Source organism: Paramacrobiotus metropolitanus, unplaced genomic scaffold, assembly GCF_019649055.1.
Source record: "Paramacrobiotus metropolitanus isolate TYO unplaced genomic scaffold, Prichtersi_v1.0 Parri_scaffold0000003, whole genome shotgun sequence".
Classification (NCBI taxonomy): Eukaryota; Metazoa; Tardigrada; class Eutardigrada; order Parachela; family Macrobiotidae; genus Paramacrobiotus; species Paramacrobiotus metropolitanus.
In genome coordinates this window covers 509,531-532,432 of record NW_026570223.1, presented here as the reverse complement: position 1 = coordinate 532,432, position 22,902 = coordinate 509,531, and the positions used below count along the sequence as shown (strand labels likewise).

The following is a 22,902-nucleotide window of genomic DNA, read 5'->3' as shown; positions in this document are numbered from 1 at the left end:
ATAGGTTTAAGCCAAGAAAGCCACTAAGTCATAATTTTTATTATGTTATATTTAGTTTATTTTACAGTTTTGGCCCAACAATTTTGAAATTTCATATGATGGTTTTGATACAGCAAAGGATTGGAAATTTATGAACCTGTCCACGAAACGAAATTCCATACACTCGAGATTCTCGATAAATCAAGAATTCCCAATTAACTTGGCATACAGCGTAGAGCAGAAGGCAGTGGCGCGCCAACTGTGGAATTGGCGCACGTAGGCACCACACACAGTACAGTGGCTCCACCATGCCGTAAATAAATCCAGCGTATTGTAGACGTAATTTTTTACTTAATGAATTGATGGTCTAGTGTAGGAAAACTCGTAAATAAACTAGGAGTATCGTACACGAGAAAATTATCCTCGAAGTTTAAATGCATAGCCAAGAGGTCTTCGGTGCCTTTGTGAACCGCGGCCCGGCCGATAATTCCAACCAGATTGCTGGCCCCGTCGCCGAAAAGACGCTGATGATTTCTTTGATTTGACGTGTTGAGAGTGAGTTTCTTCGTCTTCCGTAGAATCGAAATCCCATATTTCATCCTCGACGTAATCTTGACTTCCGTCAGTTGCCACTTTTCTCTTGGTAGTAAACCTTAGTTCCTTTCGTTGCGTGCTTCGAAAGGTGCTATATTTTAGGAGAGAGAGTGGGCTTTCCTTCACATTTTTAGTCGCTGTTAAATGTTTCGGTAGCATCAGCAATAGCGAAATAACTGTGACGTTTTCTTTGCTTTCTGAAATTTCTGGAATTCGTGGTTTACCGGTGATGTTTACGCTGTGGCTCATTTTGGTGGAGACATTCGTTTGTGCACGGTCCACTAGCGTTACGAGAGAGACTATTTTGCTCGTATGGTTCTGTTTTTTGCGTCCATCTTCTGGTGCTGCTGTATTTTGCACAAAAGTAGAATCTTCCGTCGGTAATGTCGGAGTTCTAAGGTTGGGCATATCTTCGCTAATTGTAGCGTTAGATGACACAAAATTTGCGGAAGCTTTATGTGGAACTACGGTGCCGGTAAAACTGGTAGGTAGGATTGCCTCCAAATCGTCGAGACCAGGCATCAGTTTTCCGGAGTTGGCTAGCGAAATCGTCATAGCTGGGTGCGGAGTTATTATATCTTCCCGCTCACTAGAGTTGCTTATCACTTGCTCGGTTTCGCTACTCGTAATAAAATCGGCAGTTAAAGAAAAGCTTTTGACTTGGGAACCAGAAGAGGTTGCCGGTTGCGTTGCTTCCGGTTGTACGGCAGTAATTTCTTTCGGCAGCAAGACAACCATTGTAGAAAATGGAGGCGATATCATTTGAACAAAATTAACTGTACTTTGTGGACTAGTAATTTGTACTGAATTAATTTCACTATGCGGGAGGCTATCGCCATGATAATCTTCGAGATCGTTTGAACGTTTTGCGGCGTTAATATATTCCGAGAAATCCGTGAAATTAGCGATGGCTGTCGAACTTGTTGTAGGATAATCAGCTGTAGGGAACCAGTTACGTGTGTGTACCTTTTTGAGCTGCAAGCGCGTATTCGGCGATGATGTACGCGGTACAGGAGTTGAAGCCTTTGGTGTTGCTTGTTCGTTTAGCGTAGTGGGAAAATCACGGTTGTTGAAGAAGGCCGGAAAATTCATTGTTGTAGAGGATGGTCCATTGCCAGACGGGATCGTACTCTTCTCATGCTGTGTGACTAACGCTCCATTCCGCTCGGCTATGTGGAACACCTCATCAGAACGGCTTAACTCCATTGGCGTAAATATCTTTTGATGGGCCAAAAATAGTTTCTCATCCCGACATTTAATCAGTGCAGACAACAACAACAAAATCAGAATGATCAACAGGATAATAATCACCATTAATAACGCAAAAAAGAATGCAGTCTGGGATTTCGACATCGTTGTTTGCGGATGTTCAGCAAACTTGCAAAGCTGATGTGCGGATGTAGATTAATGAAATTTGGAACCGTTATTTCATTTGCCATAATCGCAAACATTAAGCGTACGCAGAAATTTCGTTGCTTGTGAGTTTGAAAAATTAACATACTGCATCATGCTGCATTATCAGTCGGCCAGTCACGCAATTAGTATGCAAAGGCCATATTTCAGTATTGTTTCCGCCGCCATATGTCTCCATCACTCATGCATGTATAGTTTTTACCCAGTATTACGTGTATCTGTACCGTACGCACGCTAATGGGTTCAGGAGTCAACAATTCGTGATCGCTTAGAACTATATGATAATATACAGATACAGTGGACTATAGGAAGTTCCCGCAGAGTCACAACCACCGGCAACAAATGCTAATACCAACGGCAACAATACAAACGGTTATCCAAAAGGCTGGAGTGGAATTTCTCGAATGACCTCTTCTGACGGATGCATTAGATGGTAAAGTTTTCATTTAACGCTGGCTGGTGTTTGTGAAAAAGCGCTTCCATACACCCAAAAAATTAATTAAAAAAATAAAAACCAGTAAAAATTAATTTACTATTAGCAAACGACCTGTGCAGCCACGAGATAAGATGACGAAAATCTGCACTATCACGTTCTTTGAGATACCTTTGAGATTTGTTGCCGTTCTGGGCGGTTCCGTTTTAATTGACTGAATTAGATTACTTGACATTATAGAAACAGAGCTACACCCTACATACAGATCAATAAGAGCAGACCATGGTCTTACTCATGTATCTTACTTAAGTCCGTTCAAACTACTCAAATCACTTGTATTCAACAACTGATAAAACAGTTTTCCAGATGCCAAATGCGGTTGCTATTACGCCAACGATTCCTATATCGCATGATTACTTTTTCGGTCTTCCGATGTAAAGTTACTGAAAACACTCCGTACAGCCAGTATTAACATCGACCTAATGACCTCCGCATCGAACGGCGAACCGTTGTCCACAACGGAGTTCATGGTTTCCGCACTCAAGAGCAGAGGCGACGACTGGTTCCCATCAGTGGATACCATGGAAACGGCCTCGGCGTGTGCTGGCGTTGCATTACTGCATAGGACTAACGGGTCTTCCATACGGTGCAGGTTTTCTTCGCTGTTTGCTGTGAGGACCAGCAGAATTACGATGAAGAATAAGCCGAACACCACTATTACTCCAGCAATACCAACAACTTTTCGATAGTCGCCACGCTGAGGGTCTGCAGCTCGCGTGGCGCGGAGCCAACGCATTCTAAATCCGTCCACAGGTGTCTGTTACCGATAAATGTCGAAATTAATATAAATTTGAGCGGAAGAGAAACCAAAAAACACATGATGCGCAAACGCAAGGCACACAAGAATATGCAGTATCGCAGTATATACTTGAATACGGCAGTATTAATTTTGTGTATCATGGAGTACGTGACGTTAGTACTTACTATGGTTGTGTGCCGGAAGATTCGTGCGATCAGATAATTATGGCCCTTTCAGGCGCACTTTGCCTGTGTGATTGACCTGATTGTAAAGAATGCTATGCTGTATTTTCAAACCGGGGTCGTTGTGCGTGGCAAACGTGGCATACAACCCAGTCAGATGTGTAATGTGTATAGTCAAATCACTCGTAATTAATCAGGAACGGAAAATTCCAGACCAAAGATCACGTGTGGCATTTTTGTTGAAGAATAATTAAGCCGAACAAACAAAAACAAATCCAGTTCACGAGTATACACTTCTGCGATAGCGGGTTGCAACAGCATAAATCGAATCTGGATTTCATTTTTCGGTACAGGACAACGAAACCAGTATTTTATTAACGCAATCACAATATAGAACTTCCTACACATAGGTAACCATTAAAAATACACCAGTAACAAGTCTGTCAAAAGTACTAACCGAACGCAGAGGATTAAAATTTTTAAAATCTCCATACTATCAACTTGGACCCATGACAACATGGATTTTAAAAAACGGCACAGCTAACAAAAAAACAATTAACTTAACCAGAAAAAGACAGTACGAAAAACGTAAAAAAGAAGTCGACATGTCCACAAAAACAACGAACGAGACATGTACTTATTTTCAAAACAGACAAAATTAATAAAAACTGCATCGAAAGATCACATATTGTGTCGGCACCCGGCCGGCTCTTTCTCTCGGGCCATCGGGGCGGGCGGCGGGCGCGGACCACAATGTCAAAAGGTCAGCAATAAACGGCACATAATCTGCGTGCGTCCCCGGGGGTGGTCGCGTTCAGCTAACTACTGAACCGCCATATTAACACAGATAAAAGTATCAGGAAAACGGAGGAATGGCAGTAAGGCGCGGCGGCCACCGGCGGCCGCTTGGGCTCCGGTGGTCTGCGGGTGGTGGGCGGGGCCGTCGTGACGATGATGGCCGGGCGGTGGGTGGTCGTCGTGGTGTCGAAGTGGAGATCGTCTGGCGTGGTGGAGGTGGGTAGGGGACGCACCTCGTGCTCGATGGTGATGGGGGCGGCAGGGCGGGGAGGCGCGGCCGATGATATCGTCTCGGGGATGATGATAGGGATCTCCGGCGGGAGAGTGATGGCGCTCGGGCCGTGGACGCGGATGGTGGCCACGGTGGACTCGATCAGGCCGGAGCCTTCGATTTCGGTGTCTTCGTCGTCCTCGTCGGGTTCTAAATCGGAGCCGTCCGCGTCGAATGCACCATCACCGCTGCCGCTGCCTTCCACGTCAGCTGTTATGGAGGATTCCGCGGTATGGTCTTCGTCGTCAGAATCGGCCACTAAAATACCAAAAATTTTACTCTACAACGAATTTCTATAAAAGTTTTTGTGTAACTTTGTCTCTCGTGGAGACAAGTCCATATTGCTTACGATAACTAAATGTAACAATTTTAAAACAGCTTTTTTCGATTTTTTACTTCTGACTTCTTTTTAATTTTTATTCAACTATGTTTTTTATTTAATGCAGCAAATAACAGGCCATGTGCCAAGAATTCTGAGGGTGCATAAAAGCGAGCTTAATTGTTATTTTGTTTCTGTATTAAACGACTGTGCAATTTCATTATTTTTATGAAAAAATAAAGAAGTTGCCGACGGCCACCCGACTGCTAATCGGTATTACGACTATGACGTTATCCATTAACCTACCAGGTTCGATAACATCCACATCCGTGCCGTTATACGCCTGTCGCAATCGCATGGTGGCCACTCGCAGCTGCTGAATCTGCTGATTAATCAGCCCACCCTTTCCTACACCGCTCTCCGTGCCGCCGGGCGCTTCCGTCAGACTCTTGGTCATCTTTGCGCCCGGGTTACCCGCCGCTTCCACCGCTGACGCAATCGACCTGCAAAGCCGCTTCCATTACCGCATCCACTGTTTAATCCCTACTTTGAGTACTTTCCCCTGAAAGAGTATTTTCTTCGGGTGACCTACTTGGATTTGGTTAATCCGTTCCAGCAGTCATCCTGCAGCGGGGTTTTAATGCTCTTCCCGTAATCACTGCACATCTGCCCGGGGAGGCTGCTCCAAAAGTTCTTGGTGGGAGCCAGTTTCTCTTTCAGTTCCTTACTGAGATGGTCTAGACTGACCAGACCGGTAACTGGATGAACGCTGGCTGACAACGGAGTGTTTTGGTCAGGTTGATAAGTGGCTGGCGCAGGGCAGCGCGGCGGGTACGCTTGGCACCGCACTCTTTCAGCACCTGTAAAGGTCACCTGTCTTTCGTATCCGTAATTCCCATTTAACAAAATTACGGCTTTAATAACTGAAATCTTATAGACGTAAAATAATTCCTAAAAATTTAAAAAAGGAAAACATTTTCAGCACTGTTCTACTAAACTATTGTACTGTTAGACTATTGTACTACTGAAGGTCACCTGTTGTTCTGTATTGATATCCGTAATTGCCTTATTTGTCTTCTAATGTTGCCTATTATTTTTTTAAAATCTTAAACACAAAAAATTATACGGAAAAACAGAAAATCTTTCAAATATTTTGTTCGTGTTGATAATTAGATTTTGTATACATTCGCTTCTACGATAAGAAATTTGTTTTCAGTTTCTTTGATAACTGGGCGAATGACCAATAATCGGGATAATATGTGGCCACCTGGACGCGAGCAGCTGCGCGTCGGCAACTGGATACGCGGAATTGTTGCGCTCCGATTAAATACTATATGCTTACCTGCTCGGAAATTTTCGGCCCATTGTCTTGGAGATTCATGATGGCCTCGGATATTTTGACATCAATGGGCGCAACCACCGCCTCAATATTGTATGGATTTCTTAGCCGGTCGGCTAATAAGAGCAGCGCATCTGCAATTAAAATACCACCGTTATCCATTGATTCCGCCTGCGCATACGTTATCTCGTGCGTGAAAGTTTCCCGCATTGTTTTCTACCAACCGTTATAACTGCGAAGAGCATTAATTTTTAAATAATTAAAAATTGAAATTACCGTAACTTAGCGTTACCAACACTTAATTATGTTTTAATGAAGAAACTGGCAAAATTTTGTATAACAAAATTAGTAACGGGCCGGCGAAGAAGCAGGCAGATGGCGCTGACTGGCGCGCAGTGAGTTAGGAATGTGTCAAAAGTGGTTAATTCTTAATGCTCGGTATGCGCATAATTAGCATGATCCCTAACTGCGACATAATCAACTCTCCGGGCTATTTGTATTAATAAGGGGAGGAATAACAAAAGACAAATGATAAAAGTGCGATTAAGTCGCTTTGACTCGGGCGGCCAGATGGTGGACTGCCCAGCACTGGGGACTGGGGAATTAATATTCATTTAAATAACACACGGAAAATCCTGCTCAGTTTGTTAATCCCACTCCTTAAGAGCTTTTAGGGGGAAACACACAAATCAGTGTGTATTTGAGGAAATTCAACGGCACTTTTGTTCCTCTCGTGCCTCGCTATACGGGAGAGGGAAGTGACCACATTCCTCCTTTTAAGAGGATTGCACTGGTCAAGTGTGCCGGGCTTTGCCGGTTTTATATTTAGGGAAGTGCTTTAAACTATCTGGAACGACATTGTAACAAAATAAGTCATGTGTGATGTGTTGATATTGTTCATGAGTTTTCCCCAGAGTATGCACATATATGAACTTTTATATATATACGCGTACGTAAAAACTAAAAATCTCCGTATGATTAAATTTAAAAACCCCGACGTTTGAAGATTAACCATACTACAGTATTAAAGCGTTATTCTTAGCCAACAATTTCCACATCGCCATATACAGATACACACGTGCTGTTTATTATATTTAATAAAACCCTAATGTTGATGCGTGTGTTTAAAAACGTATTATAATTTTTCAGGCAATTTACACTACACTGATTTTTTAATTTATTTAATTATAGGTGTTATGTATTTTATGGCCACTACTTTCTAGCTGATCTTGTTTTTAGCTTAAGTACCATTAACCTTAAGTTTTATGGACTGCTGTCCATGGTTATGAATACAAACACAATTCCCCCAAGTCAATCGCTGCATAATTGGTAATTACTCCAAGTATTATTGTAATAATTGTTATTATTATTATATCGCTATCATATTAAGTATTAGAATGCATGAGTTCCCTTGTCCACAACGGGCCGCACCTATTACATTTTCATACTGATCCGCTGAGGAATTTGCTGAGAAAAACGGTATTGCAAAAGGGAAAAGCTGTGCCCGGTATGAAACCTAAACATATCATCGCTAATAATGCGCATTGTTTCAGTGGATTCAAAGAAAAACACACCCGAAGTAACCTTTACTGTGGTGGTATTTGCTAAAGTAAATTAAGCGAAGCCCAGCATTCATGACAATGGGACAATGATGGCGCGTCATTATTGTCTGGAGGAGAGTCTTAATGGTGGCGTTTTTATGATCTGAGAACTGGGTGGCATTAGGTCATAAAGAACACCGCCGTACAGCTCCAGACGGGTTTGTGTTGTACACTGCGCCGCAGTAGCTTCACGTAATTACCTGCTTCCATTTCGCCCTTTGATATACGCCATAAAATCATTTACATGTCAACATGTGTTTGGTTTAAGGATAAACGGATTCATCAGGTCACGCAGTCATTAATTATTTCGAAACCTTTTGACGTTAAGTTCTACAGTATACTAACCACTTTATTTTCGGCAATGTGTATATGTAATTCTAGAAAAAAAATTTTAACCGACGTTAACGAGTCATCAAATTAATGGTAAATAAGGAAAAGCTGCAAAAAATATTCACGAGGATTCTTTGGATGATCCTTCTTAGAGAAAACTTTTAGCTGAAATTAAATAAATCGTTTTGTACGTCGCTAGAAATTTTCTAAAAATGCGAACGTATTTTTTTCCGACAACATGAATCGCTTGAAAAAATTTCCGCAGTCTTTTCACGCTCATTGTGGTTTCGTCAATGATATTTCAAAGGTCAACAACTTCACCTCTAAAGAATAATTCTGCGATTTCGCCTGCATAATAAGTGGCGCGCAAAATGGAGAAAAATATCAATAACGCCGGAGAGAGACCGGACCGGGCAGGAAATGAGCCGACAATGTGTATTGAAAGGAGCATTTGATAAACAGGTTACTTGAGAAATATGTTTGCCGCCAGTGGACAGTGATCAATAGGCCACTGGTCAGACCGCTTACCGTACTAAGTGGTAGCTAGTTTCCCCTTTTGACAGATCTACATTATATTATACGAATGTGCGTCTTCAACGTTAAGGAGCTTTTAAATACAGCTGTTAAGCTGGGCAAACATTTCAGCTTTTGATTGGATTGAAGTTATTCAAAAACGCCACACGTGCAGGTCTTAATTACAAGTAGTTCACAATTGCTCATAAAAAGACGGTTAAAACAAGTAAAATCTCTCTTTCCTGACATTTAACATTAGAAAAGTTTTTTTAGAAGAACGTTTTACGTGTTAAAAATATATTGCAACAAAACACGCTCTGAAATTTCTTGTATTTGTAGAAAGCTTTCATTCTTAAAATAAAAAATTTTCTTGGTAAATGTTTCAGCTTTCTTACCGACAAATTGGTTCCACTCGTTGTCGAGATCAATGTGTTGTCCGAGGCAGGACTTCATAACGGCTAAGCAGTATGGATGGCAAGGTTTCAGGTTCTGCAGTCCGCGGCACTGTGGACAGTACATCATCCTGGTCAGTGCGACGGAGCAGTGGCTACCCACCGATGGCGTAATCTATTAAAGCGTCAATATTTATTTACTGTGTTAACTTTTCAATGATGTTATAAACTTTCCCCCTTTTTGTTTATTTCGTAACGGTTTTTTATCTAAATATTTATAGTCAGTCTAAAGTTAATAATTAACCACTTAGCATAGTCATTAGTTTTCTTTACAGAGTTGCACCGCTAACGACCTAAAGTGTGCAGTTCTGTTCGGCCCGGTTTGAAATACAGGCTCGATGTGTATTATGCTACATGTATAATACCGTGAAAACATAAAAAAATGAACATAAACTGTCATAAAATTCCAGATAAAACTGTTAAGACAATATAAGTAGAATTTCACGGATTATTTTTTGTGGCTCTACCGGTGTCATAAAACCGCTACTTTGGTTGATTCTTTCACAAAGTTTCAAAGTTATTTAAAGCATTTTTTTCTCATTTTTTACTGCCAAGAGATAATTTAATTATTTTTTATGCAACTTTAACATGTGCTGGAAAAATCAACTACTCGTAGTGTTACATAGACGTCGGGTTACATAGACGCGCCAAAAACTACCGCCTTAACATGACATTTGGAAAGCGACACGAATCATTAGGCATAAGGAATTGTCAGATCAATCAGCCGGATGCGGTGCTGGGTTCTCGCTCTTATCGGGGAATCCGAAAACAAACTTACGCTAATTGAAGCCCAACGTTATTCCCTGCCTGTCCGCCTACGTGTTTTCTGCCGGGTTTACCGAATCGCGCTGGTTACATAGTGCGCACAGCGCGCTTTGGCACCCACTTCCGGTCATTCCGCCGTTCACTGCACAGCGCACACACAACCGAGCCAGATCACGGAATTGGCACAATGAACCGCGCTCGTAAATTCTGAAAGTTGTGCGCTGACGTTCTTACGTGCTATTCTTAGTTACGGCTTCCGCATAACCTTCTCATGAAATTTGAGCCAAGGAAAAAATGTGAATAAAATCTCACTGCAAATCGCTGCGCAAGATAAATTATAAAAATAATTTCTTAGCTTTTTGAAGCGTAAGAATCCTAATTAAAAAAACTAGCAATAGCACACAAGGAATCCTAATGAAATATTATTGAATTGAACCGATTAAAAAATTCAAATTATTCCAAAACCAAGAATAAATTATTGGGTTTTTATTGAAAGCCCTAAGAATTTAAATGCTAACAAACGAATGGCAAACACACTACAGGAACAAAATCATAATAATGAACGTTTTATAATGTAGAAATTATGCTGAATAATTATTTTTAAAATATTTTTTTCACCTAAATATTCTTCTTTTATAAGAAATATGTAACTACTTAAGCAGTTTTATACATAATTAAATAAAAAATTCCTAGATTTCGCAGTTAGCCAAATAAATATTCCCACACCTCCGAGGCAGTTCGGGCCGTATCCCGCGCAATAGCCAACGCCTGTACGAACGTCCTGGCTTCCGTGAAGCTGCGTTTGACCTGCTTGCTAAGGTTGTCGGCGGCATCCCCGAACGGACGAATTTTCTCCATATTTCGGGCTAAACACTGCAGCTGCTGGCTGTCGAACTGCTGTGTGGGATTGAGCATGATGAAGATCTTCTGGAATAACCGGCTGAAGAAACGGTTCATGGAGGCCTGCAGGTCCACGGTGTTGCCGCGGTTACCCCGGTAATACTTCTCCAGATCATCGAACAGTTCGGTGAAGATACCGGCATTGTCCTTATAATTGTCACCGTATGTCTTGATGAACATGTCGTGCAGGTTATTTTTAGCGGTCCGTATTAGGTCCGAAAAAAAGTCTAGCCAAGGAGAGACATAAAAAGGATTACAGCTCACGTATAATTATTATTGTAATGGAACATGAATAAACACGTTCTTAAGTTTTTATGGATTTGATTGGAGCAAACTCGCAAAATTTGGTGATATTAAACGTATATGCCAGCCAGTTCACTACGATAACACTACCATACCAAAGTTTCATCGTCTGCAAATTTGATTTGTATTTCAAAGTGTAACAGATCACTTGTTATCTCAATATAAAAAAATCGCGTAGTAGTACAATGGAGAAGAATCTTTAAACAGTCCATGCCGAACGTTATACAGGAAAACTATCTGCAGTCAAAAAAAAGCTCGGCACCGTTCTCTACCTACGGGTGACCCTTTTAATTATTCCCGCAGTTCGAAAAATTCTCCAGAATTTATCGAAAAACAAAAAATGCAGCATTTGTTCATGACTGCCGCCCGTTACAGTAATTAGGCTGATTATAAAACATCTGGAAAAAAAACTCCAAAAGGAAGGATTTTAAATTCTTGTTCTTCTACTAAAGTAAATTGTTGCCCCGCCTAACCGCGTTATGGTCTTGTTTTCCCCGAGCAAAGGTCTGCCTTCGCCGTCCCGAATTTAGTCAACGCAACCTCGGTACCGGCATTATCCTCGGACCTATTCTTACCGTCAAACTTGGCTGTCCTGGTAGTAAGGAGTGTTTTAAAGCGGTTGAGGTGATCCTGAAGAAGTTTCTCGTAGTCGGCCAGCGCCAGCACCGGCAGTCTCCTTTCCGTGTCCTCTGTACAACATGTGCTTTCCTGTGAGCAATACTTCAAGTGATCACCTGCAGGAAAAAAAACATCCGACGATAAAGTATTGCAAAACGATTTTAGTTCTCATTTAAAGGGTTCTTTGCAGTCTACACATAATAGCCCATACCATTGGGATCACGGTATCGGCCGTTACACTACAGTTTCTCTTAAGAATTGTACGCGTACAGATACATTATTTTATGGCCACTGCGTGATAATATTAAATACAAGAATAAAATAATTTCAAATTGCTCTGATTTAGATTTAACTACGAAGACGAAAAATCTCATTAAAAATATCAGTGAGCGAAAATATCAGTGCTTCTTTCCATGTAAGCGAAAGTTATCAGAAATGACTGCTCATTAAATCTTTGTATAGTAATCGTGTATATGCGGATTCAAGACTTCTCTATTTACGATAGCTTTTCGCCGCTTTTCCGATCACAGATTTCTAATCCCTTCTTAAATTCTGTTTTTAAAGCAAATGCGCCTTAATCAGTAAGTACAGCGCATAAATCCCGGCAACTGTCAGCGCATAGCAGTAGCACTCTGCATAATTTAAAACTTGAAATCACCGCTCTTTTCATAAATATCCCAGAATGTCATTTACAAATCAAAGCCACTCAAACAACAGCCCCGCAGATGGGACCAACCGGGAGGTCTGACAGCTGACTGACAAGCGCTTTATTCGATTTTGACCATTGGATTGAATGACAAATCCAGCCCAAGACCCCGGCACGCACACACACCCGCACCACCGGAAGTGCCGCTTTGGAAAGCCGTTTCATTGCCGATTGCCGAGACTGGCCGTCGAGGCGAATGCAGCCAGTGTTCAGGGCATGATAGCGGTTATGTCATGAGCGTGTCCGCTTTTATACGCGGTTTTTTGTCGGTGGCGGTACCACTTGGAAAGCCTGAGAGGAAGTGAAAGCGATCGTGTGTGTTGCTGTGGTGAGAGTATTGTTGATGGAGAGGCATTTGGTTAAGATGCGTTTGACCGCTGACCCTGTTTATCTATTGAGATGCTATACTTGACAACAGATGTTTAATGCCAATAACATATACAGAGTACAGTGCGATGAGAAAACGTTTTTCAAACAGCCTAAAAAACCTGCATTCACCTTAATAAAAAGATGTAAAGAGTTGTTAAATCGATGAGTAGAATGGGTATAAAAAAAGTTGTTTGAAATGACTGTACGAAAGTACATAAATCACTTAACCCAACACAACTAATTGTAAAATATGCCATACGCTTTCATGTCGCCCGAAATTAGCCGTTACACTACGTAAGCCTGCAAAACTGTTAAACTAACAATCGCACAAAAAAATTCATTTTGCATTTTCTTATTCGAAAGCTGCATATAGATTTTCACCTTAGAAAAACGATAACTAATTTGTGTTGAAACAGGTTGGTTCACTAGCGCGCCCCACATACTGTAGACAATTGTATTAAAATTTCCAGACCTCTTGAAGAAATAAGCCCCTTACGGGAAATTCGGTCAAATGGAAGCTAATCTTCCCCCCTTTCTACGCGTTATTAGAATCGATACAGGCGACAGATAGGTTTAAATGGCGTAATTAACTTGTCAGCGACGGAGTCCAGTGCATTCCATCTACGAAATGAAAAAGGCTGCTGCGCGCCCCCGAATATGTCGCCCACGGGGGCTTGTCTGTTTGTGCAGTGTGCTGGAGTATAGAATGGAGAAAAATCCACTGGCTTTGATTGAAAATGCCGGCGATCCCGACAATACGCATCCCCCGCTGAGTGGGTCAAAGTAAAAGCCCAGCCAGCGCAGCCGCGCTGATATACTGATCACTGTTTACATGTACAGCCGCTGACCACTGGTCAAACGTGTTTGGATGATTTGCTATCGTCGGCGGGGGAAAATTAATCTGCGTGCTGGGCAAAGAGAAAATCCTCAGGATTATCAGTGCGTATTGATCCACTTTATTTTCCCCATCACACAATGCGCACAGGTTTTCTAATTAATACCAGACGGTTAGACAAATATTGATTGCCCCAGCTTGTCTAATTGGTCGTCACACTTCTGGTCTGTCGCCAAAGGCATTTAAAAGGTGAACTTTGTAAGTATTTTCACAAAAATCAGTTTTATTTTATCAGCTTATTATAAAATTCTAAAGGAGAATTGTAAAATGAGGCTTAGATTAAAGATTATAAAATTGTCGGACTGCCGTTAAAATCAAAAAATTCCAATCCTCGCAAAAAACTGATGAAAATTTAAAGGTGTAAGTATTAATTTAGAGTTGAAGCGGTTTTGTATCCGCTTTCTGTTTTGCATAGATTAGTCTATTTACGACGCAATAAAGTGTTCAGAAGCTCTGCTCTGCTCTCGTGAAAAATGTGGTTGTTGACACTTAATGAAACCGGTAAAAATTCGGGTGGATTTCGGTAGCTTTCCCACTTCTCTACAGTTTCTCTCGTGTCGGGATTAGCGAGCAGTTCACCAGGCGGCGTTATTTGCAAAGTGGATTTTGGATACATAAAATCTGCCGGTAACAAATGCAAGCCGCCGTATCAGCTGATCCACATTTCAGTTCATCTACGCGAAGTATAGTATGTACATAATATTTCGCGCTGATTATGCTACAGCTTAAATCAACATTTGCCTCATTCCGCTGGGTCTTTAAAGAACACGGTAAACAGATTATCGCCGACATGCTTGTTATTCTCCCACCAACGCTTCGCATACCGTAGACACAACTTATTTGTAAACCGCAAAACATTATTTTTTTCCGCCGTTAGTCTAGGTTAAAATTTTATCGTACATAAAGTGATTTTTTTATAATAAAGAAATTTAATTTTTAAATCTGGATTGCCTGAAATAAAATTATAATAAAAAACTTAAAGTCTTGTGAAATACGAGAAAATTTAAATGCTGCTGAACTGATTGATGATAGAAGCACACACAAAAAATCTCACGATCTCCCAGGGACTGGGAAAATTTAGAGCAATATTCCGTAACGGTCACGCTAAATCTGCAAATCCCATGTGACACTGAACCGGAACCGAAATCATCCCCTCTAGATTTTAAATCAACAGCTTCACCTGTGAGCACAACGCGGTTCCGTCGATTGCACACCAACGGTCAGCCGGCCTTCCAACGGCGATTAGACCAAACCGCAGTGTATCATCACAATTACATATTGGCATTTCGCACACCGCCAATCGGTCGCGGCTGATCATTATGGAAAATATGCCATTTACACACTTTCACACCGGGTTTGGCTTGTAACTACCGCTTATCACAGAATGAAAAACGATCGTTTTTACTTTCTCATATAAAACCTCTGCGAAAAATTTCACTTCGACTTTGAATAATCAAGTTATCTTTTTTATTTCCACAATGTTAAAAATCTAATGCCACAACAAATATCAAAACACTATGATTTACAACAGATTTCTTAAACTTTACATCTCTTATTGGACTCTTGCCATAAAAAACTGTTAGATTAAACTCTAACTAGTGCTTTCGGATTCTAGTGCTGTTGGATAATTCCTCGATTAAAAGGATTTTGAATTTTTTAACTCGATCGATATCGCTTTAACAAAACAAATAAACCCGGCAATCGGCATTAAGAGGCAACGTGCTATAAATGCTTTGTATTTGCCGAGGCCATCAAACGTACCAACTCCCATTCAATTTAATCGTCTACTTACACCGAACCCCGGTGTTTATTTCTGCATCACTGACCAATTTGGCCGTTTTATATTAGTTTTTGTTGCTAGATTTTATCGGGCCAAAGAACAAAGTTCCCCCCTCCTTCGGCTAACAGGATGGAGCCATTAAACGCATTCAGCAAAAAAACGCAGTGATCAAAGGAATTATGTACTTTGTCGATTGCAGATGTATTTGAACGCGCAGTCATCGGATGTATCAAGCTGTTTACGCTTTGATGGATGCACTCGCGTTGCTCATCCACAAAGACGCATGCAAGGTCAATAAAAAGCCGGGTAATAAAATGCGAAAAAATATTTCTCGGCATTCATGGGAAACGTTTTATTCTGATATTTATCATCCAACACCAGCTTGTAAAAAACCCGTATAAAAAATTTTTGTCATTTAGTTCGTTTCCGTTTCAGCGTTTTGTCAACGCGAAACAAGCAGACCAGTAAAGAAACATACTTTTTAACGAAACATAAAATGCTGTCTCTGGTATTTTCAAATAAATGGATGTTGCTGTTAAGAAGAAGGCAGAATTCCTAACAAAAGTTACGAAATGCGAGACAGAAGCATTCCACTTCCGGTGTGTTGTTGGCATCACAAGAGGCAATCTGAATGGTCACACAAGACCGCATCAACCTCACAGTCTTCACCGAATTTGAAAAGATCATTCAATCTTCGTCCATTACGTAAAAAAATCGAAGATGCAAGTGTGTACCGAGTTAAAAATCACCGAAAATCGATGCCGGGTCGACCTTTACCAAACAGTTTATCGGAGGACAACATTGGCAGAAGACGTTCGATCCGCGCGCGCAACGATCCTCTGCATTTTTCTCGGGATAATTAATGTAATGTAATACAATTGCGCTGTGCTCCGGAAAAACCAGGTCATTCGCGAAGGAGCATCAAAGTAATCGAACGCGGAATAATTTATTACGGTACAAACATCCTGACACATTGCGATTTTTCACGTCACTACGTAATAGTAAACAGCAGTTTGAAGTTATGCCAAGTTGGCCAACGAGCGGAAACGATACAGAATTTTAGAAAAGGTTTGATTAGTAATACAATTAATTTTGTTTTTTTAGTAACGCCAAAACGCCAAATTTCTCAGATTCTATCAGGCGTATTGAGGCGAGCCCATTCGTCGATTATATCAAAAAAGCAAAAATTTTGGATAATTTTTTATGAAAATATTTACAATATATCTTCCTTTTTTGTGCAAGTAAAACAAATCGTGCGCTCGAATTTAACTTTAAACAAATAAAATGGAAATAAATAATTCCCCTTGACACAGCGGTTAACCTCGCTCACATCCCCCTCGGACTTTCGCCGGCCTAAAAACAGTGGTAAATTAAAGCCGTAAAGCAGTCAGTTCAAAGTTCTCGTTTTGATTATTTGCTCGCTTGTCTGCTGCTGCTGGCTCGTCAAAGCAATAATCGTAAATTTTGGATAGAGATTATTATTATGCCCATACAAAGCGGCCATGTTAGCAGCTCGTTAGAGACCCCAGTCGACGCTGCGGATGGAAAAAGCGCCTGAGCACAGTGAGTACTTGCGTGCATGCAGGGTCGGGCGATAATAAAAATTATTAAATAATGATTAAACGGCAGCGTTTTAGCGCCCGCAGTGCACATCTATTATTATCGGCACCCCGACGATCGACCGCCGGACAAGAGCGACCTGATTGCGGTTGCGAGTGCCACTCAAAAAAACAACTTATTCTTTTGGCCGCGATGCCACTGGCAGGTAGGGACAATAGAAGAGGCCGGTTTGAGGTTTGTTAATTCCCATGTAAAAGACACAAATGTCACAAATCAAATGCGAATGATACTTCTCTAAGGAAACAATCAACCAGGTACCACAAATGTTAACCGGAAGCGTTTCAGACAATTTTCCGTTGGCTGATTAATTATATTTCGCAATAATATTATAAAGTTAAGCAGATCTTTGATTCTGTCTATTTGGTTTTATATAACTCAAATGAAACCAAATTTTATTGCACATGCGACAAAAAAGTCCCTGTTTAAATTAATGGATTATACTAACTGCAAACTTTTTTCTTGTATAAATAAGATATCCGTCTGCTTTAAACTCGAGCTGAAATTATACGTAAAATATTTACGAAATCTTCCGTAGATGCCGTTCTAGAAATTCAACTCTTGGCTGGTCATTACAATAAAACGATAATTGCCCTAAAATCACAATTGCACCATATGTCATCGGCGTCTTCGGTTCCGCATCCGACAAGCTTCGTTAAGCAAGAATTTCTAAAAAATCTTTCGACATTTATGAATTAGCCCGTAACGTCCGGTGCGAGCCAACAGAGCTCGGGCTGATTGACAAACGGCTGTTACAACTGACATATTCGCTATACGTTGGCCGGGTAGAATTTCAGTTTGGACATGTTCTAAATATGTCAAACATCTTCTTTCACAAATTTTTCATTCCGCTGTACATGACTCAGTATGTGCGCTCTGGAAACGTCAGGCCGCTCGCGAAAAAAAAACTCGATGCGATAGAGTGAGTAGCGGAACATGCATCACGCATGAATCCATGAATGAATGCATGGTATTTTTATGCGGCGGCTACAAAGTACAAACAACAGAAGCGGTAAAGTAGCCAGCGAGAGAGAAAGAGAAGCAAAACTCACCAGCCGCCAAGCATGCACAGGGGGATATTATTAATTTAACGGCGCTGTACGGGCGTGAAATAACGGATATCTCTTTTTAGTCAGATTACAGCAAAACTGACATCATCCAGTCAACCGTGCCCGCGGTCAAGTAAACTATTCATCACCCGAGTGTCAAGAGAAAAAAAGACACTTGAAACTGAACTGATCCGCAGTAAAAACATTTGGTTATTTTTATTTCAATATTATTAGAAATTTCTTTTGTAGAACAATATTTGTGAAAATAACCCGCTTCAGTGGGACGGTCTGTGTGTGGGTGTTTTAAGCCGGCCAGTGAATGCAGGCCCGTTGAAATGGGGTCAATAATATTTCCATATATCATTTAATTAAACTTCCAACAATATCAGCTCAGACGGCAATTAAATCGCTCTTAGCAGCGCGATGCAGATGGAGAGCGTAGCGCAACTGGACAGCGGCCTGAAAAGCAGGCCACGATGGAATGCCAGCTCACTTTGTTTTACATTGTTATTATAGGGTCTGTATTGACAGAAGCGACGGGCGAGAAAGTAATCTGCTTTGAAGGATTGCAATGGATTTCCAATGGACAGAGGCCACAACCATCATCGTAAAAAGCCAGCCTTAATTGCCTCATGATCGATAGACGGCTTTAGGATGCTGCGCGTCAAATAATGCACGGTGCAGACAGAATGCCGCTTCAGTTGACAAAGAGTGCAGACAGACCGATTCTGTGACTCAGCCGAGACAGAGAAAGAGAGAGACCGTTGTTTCAATTCTGGCATTGCGCTCCACTGGTCAGCAGAGGACGCATACACAGAGAGCGAGGCAATTTTCCCGTGCTCATATATCCACAACGCCCGCTGGGCTTTTTCTCAGCTTGCAAATTCTCCAAAATGATTCCCGGCCGAAAATTAGGCTAATTTTTATGGGATATTCTATCGCGTTTGGCACGCGAGACGAAAAAGGTCAACGGCAATCAAGTGGCGCGGAGAAATGGGTACACCGTACACGGGACAGGTTCGGACGCGATCCGCGAAGGGACGAAGGAGGCAGACACTGAGGCGCACACACACTGCGTGATTTCATAAATGATCTTGTTGCGAGCTGGATCCTCTCGCTCTTTAGCCGGTGGAATGTGATATCTGAGCAGATGTGAAGGCACCAAAAAATTGCCACATGCAGAGGATTACTAGATGAAAATGGGCTATAACATGCGACAGGATCGGTTGTCTATCACGTTGGCTGCAGCACTTTGCCTTAATTAAGCTGATGCTGTTTCCGTGGTGAAGCGGAGAATACATTTACAGAAAAACTGGTTTTACCGGCAAAAGCTTTTTCCATGGCACATTATTGTTAAAAATAACATTCCTTTTCCTTGTATATGTATCTGTAGATCTAATGATAACGATGAGTGATGTCTCAAAGTAAAATTTGTTACTTCTGAATAAAGAAAACCAAATTTCGCTTTTTAGTTAAGTTTTTGAGAAAAAAGCAATCCTTCCTTTGACGTGTATATTTTTATAAACTCGGTTAGCTTTGCCAATCAAAAACTACAAGCTTGTTTTTAACAAGAATTAAATATTTTAAGATCTCAATAAAAACTTCGAGCGATTTTACCGAACTACCGAATCTAAAGCCTCGCGCTCATAAAGAATGGGCAGCTTATATCACCATTCAACGAAATTTCAGCCAAGTTTACCATTTTCCATTTTGAGGGTGGGTGTTTAAGCATTCAAATTGTGTTGTTGTTCTGCTTTAGAATTAAAAGCCGCCCATTAAGTGCCATAAAATCCGATATGTTGTGTTGATTCAATTACCATAATATTTCATCTGTCAACTATTGAATTTTGCTCAAAATGAAAATGTTCTCCATGAGCGCGCCGCTGTACACATAATATTCCCGGCCCGTCAAAACAGAGACGCCGTTCGGAATTGTATGGTGCATTACATACGATACCAGTGCATTTCTCCGTTCTATTCTCCCCTTTAGAAACCGGCAGGTGCGTAATCGATAAACGGTGCAGTTGGTAATAAAATTCATATCATATCAAATTACATGCTTCCTTCTTTAAACATCAACCGGCTGTTTCGAAAATGGCCGGTACGCGCTGAACCTGGATGGTGCTTGTTGTGATAATGGACCACCTTCATCGTCATCGACAGATTAATCGCCTGTAATAATCCACTGCACCCCCAATATGCCAATATACGCAGCGATTGGAAATTTATCTGATCCATATAATTCGATATTTTTATTATCTGACCTATTTCTCTTTCATTACCCAATAATCTATCAATTAACACTCATATTTTTCTGCTCCAGTTCCACTGTGATACACGACCGGGCGTAGTATGCGCCGAACCATTATTTTTTTACGGAGCTGCGTTAGAATAACACACCGCGATGTGGAGATCGATTTCTTCAGAATTGATACAACGCGTGCCGGCATTAAAGTACAAAAAATTCCATAATCATTTCTCCTAACAAAATATTGCCATTCTATCAGTTTAATCACTCAGAAATCCATACAAATAAAAAAAACGAGAGTAGCGATGCAGGTTATTGACTTTTTAATATTTGTTATTGTTATATACCGTATTTTTGTCAACAATATTACCGCGATAATATGTTAGTTGAGAAACGTGAACTCAATCAGAAATGTATCGATTTGGTCGGGGCAATGCCTCGGCAGATGCTGCACATGCACACGACAACAGTACACGATACACGGCGCCCTAAACACTGTGGAAAAAATGACACACATTTTGCGATAATTTGATTAGGCATCTAAATCGGCATCCGACAGAGTTTTTAGTGGATGTTATTAGCCTCCGGGAAGAGATTTAACTGGAGAAAAGATCGACCGCCATCCTTATGGGATATTTTCAGTCTAATCTTCTTGATGTTTTTCTTATCGATCCCGGGTTGTAGTTAAAAATTGGGTTAGCGCTCAGATGGGATGGTTTTTCCGATCCAAATTCAGTTAGGATCACCTTCCAGACACAGTCCGGTTCATGGGAAAATTACTCCTCTTTCCGGATGTCCGGTGCTTTAGATATACGGCATTTTAGCCCGGTCTAACCAAGCCAATTTATTTTTATAAAGTAACTTTTAAATAAATCAAATGCATCATTGTGCACTGTTTGTTCTTCTACATAAATTCACAATGCAAACAATAGCTCCAAAAAATATTTTTTGAAAAAACCTAATTACAAGTTTTAGCAAAACGCTTTACGATCAGTTATTGTTTTGAAATTTAGGTTAAATGGGCATAAAGTTGTCAGCGAGCAAAGCTGCGTTATAAATACATTTTTAATCGATGAACTAACAGCCTGTACAAGAAACAGTCATTACCGATTAAGTACCGTATCATTTGTCAAAAACTCTGACATGCAGTTGCCTTTCTAGAGATGCACTTGTGGTGACAATCCGTCAAAAATCTACCACAAGCATTTTTCACGAGCGGAAAATTTGTCCGGCCATCGTAAACGCTGGGCACAACCCCCGCTGATTATTTAAGCAAATCCGAAAATGTATTGAAACAAATAATAAAAATTGACAAACGTGTTTTACCAGCACATTGCGTAATCTTTTTAAACGGTTATTTGCTGAAGCGCATTTCTGTCCCGTCGATGCGCGCGCAAGTGGTGCAGCGCGATCGACGAGGTACACATCCATGTATATAAATTTTTCTGCCTTGTGTACATATAAATCTCTGTTGGTTCCGGTTCATCTCCCGTCACTCCCCGGGAGAAAGGAGTATGAAACAGCTGACATTACAGGATCTAAACAATTTCTAAGTATGCCGGCCGTCGCTTCCCATACCCTCTTAAAAGCATTTGTATCATCTCCGCGATCGAAGCACCAATAGATACACTATACAGTACAGATACATAACGCGGCATTATCGAGCTGTTGTGACAAAAAAACGGGACTATGCCGGAGATGCCCTGTGGTTCGATCAAGTTCTTACCATTAATGGCTCTTCTAGGCACTTGTAAGCCATCAATCCCTTTGGCAGTTGTCTGGGCATAGGCATGCCTAATCGGTAAGCATTGGATTTCTCTTGATTCCCGAGTGAAATTATCCAACTGTGTTGCGGGTGTTGTTTGGATTAGACTGGTCTGATTAGATTGGACCGCCGTCGTCGCTGCAGCGGCATATGTCATCCTGATGCATAAACATGATGCCAAATACCACAGGATCATCGTACCGCAGCCGGATATCCCAATATAGCTTTCCATACTTTATAAATAATTTATATTAGATTCGTGATGCATATAAAAACGGTTGTCAACCGGTACCGAAAGCCGGGAAGATGTAGCCATAGATTGTGGAGCATTAAGAATCCGTATTACAAGCGTTGCAATTTTCACATGATTATAAGGATTTCTCACATGGTCAATCGGTACTGGGAAACATCAGTGACAAATTCCTGGTGTATATGTGTGAGTGTGTGCGTTTGTGTACCGAGCGGCGGCGATATGATTGTCATAAAAATGCTAACAGTGGCGCATATTTTCGGCAGGTTGAACAAGGATTATTAGTCAGGTAATTACACTCTCTCCGTCCGGTTGTTGGGGGGGTGTCTGATAATACACAATACATGGGATGGGAAAATGTAATATCGGGTCCGGATAAGAGCAGTTAAAGACGCGCGGCCAAAAATATGCGATTTAATACAAACGGACGATACACGTTTGGACTTGCTTGGCTTATTTCCGCTCTCCGCCTGTACGCGCACTGTTTGCCGTTGGGCTGAAAGTCAAACCGATAAGAGAGCGAGCGAGACAGAACCGGGCAGAGAGAGACTCAATAGTGAATCAAATAAACAGACCAGACCGCGATGGCAGGGATACACCCGGCGTCCGATTGG

The 22,902-nt window shown here is 41.2% G+C and overlaps 1 protein-coding gene across 1 annotated transcript; it reads right to left on the bottom strand.

Annotated features, from left to right (window-relative positions):
• Window positions 1-3,755: 3,755 nt before the first annotated feature.
• LOC129592118 (glypican-6-like) lies at window positions 3,756-22,794 on the bottom strand. The gene is given in 9 exon segments (XM_055488086.1): window positions 3,756-4,727; window positions 5,095-5,291; window positions 5,381-5,603; window positions 5,606-5,648; window positions 6,131-6,261; window positions 8,967-9,138; window positions 10,515-10,915; window positions 11,567-11,725; window positions 22,000-22,794. Coding segments are annotated over 9 exon segments (2,106 nt in total). The 5' UTR covers window positions 22,271-22,794; the 3' UTR covers window positions 3,756-4,218.
• Between the last annotated feature and the right edge of the window lie 108 nt (window positions 22,795-22,902).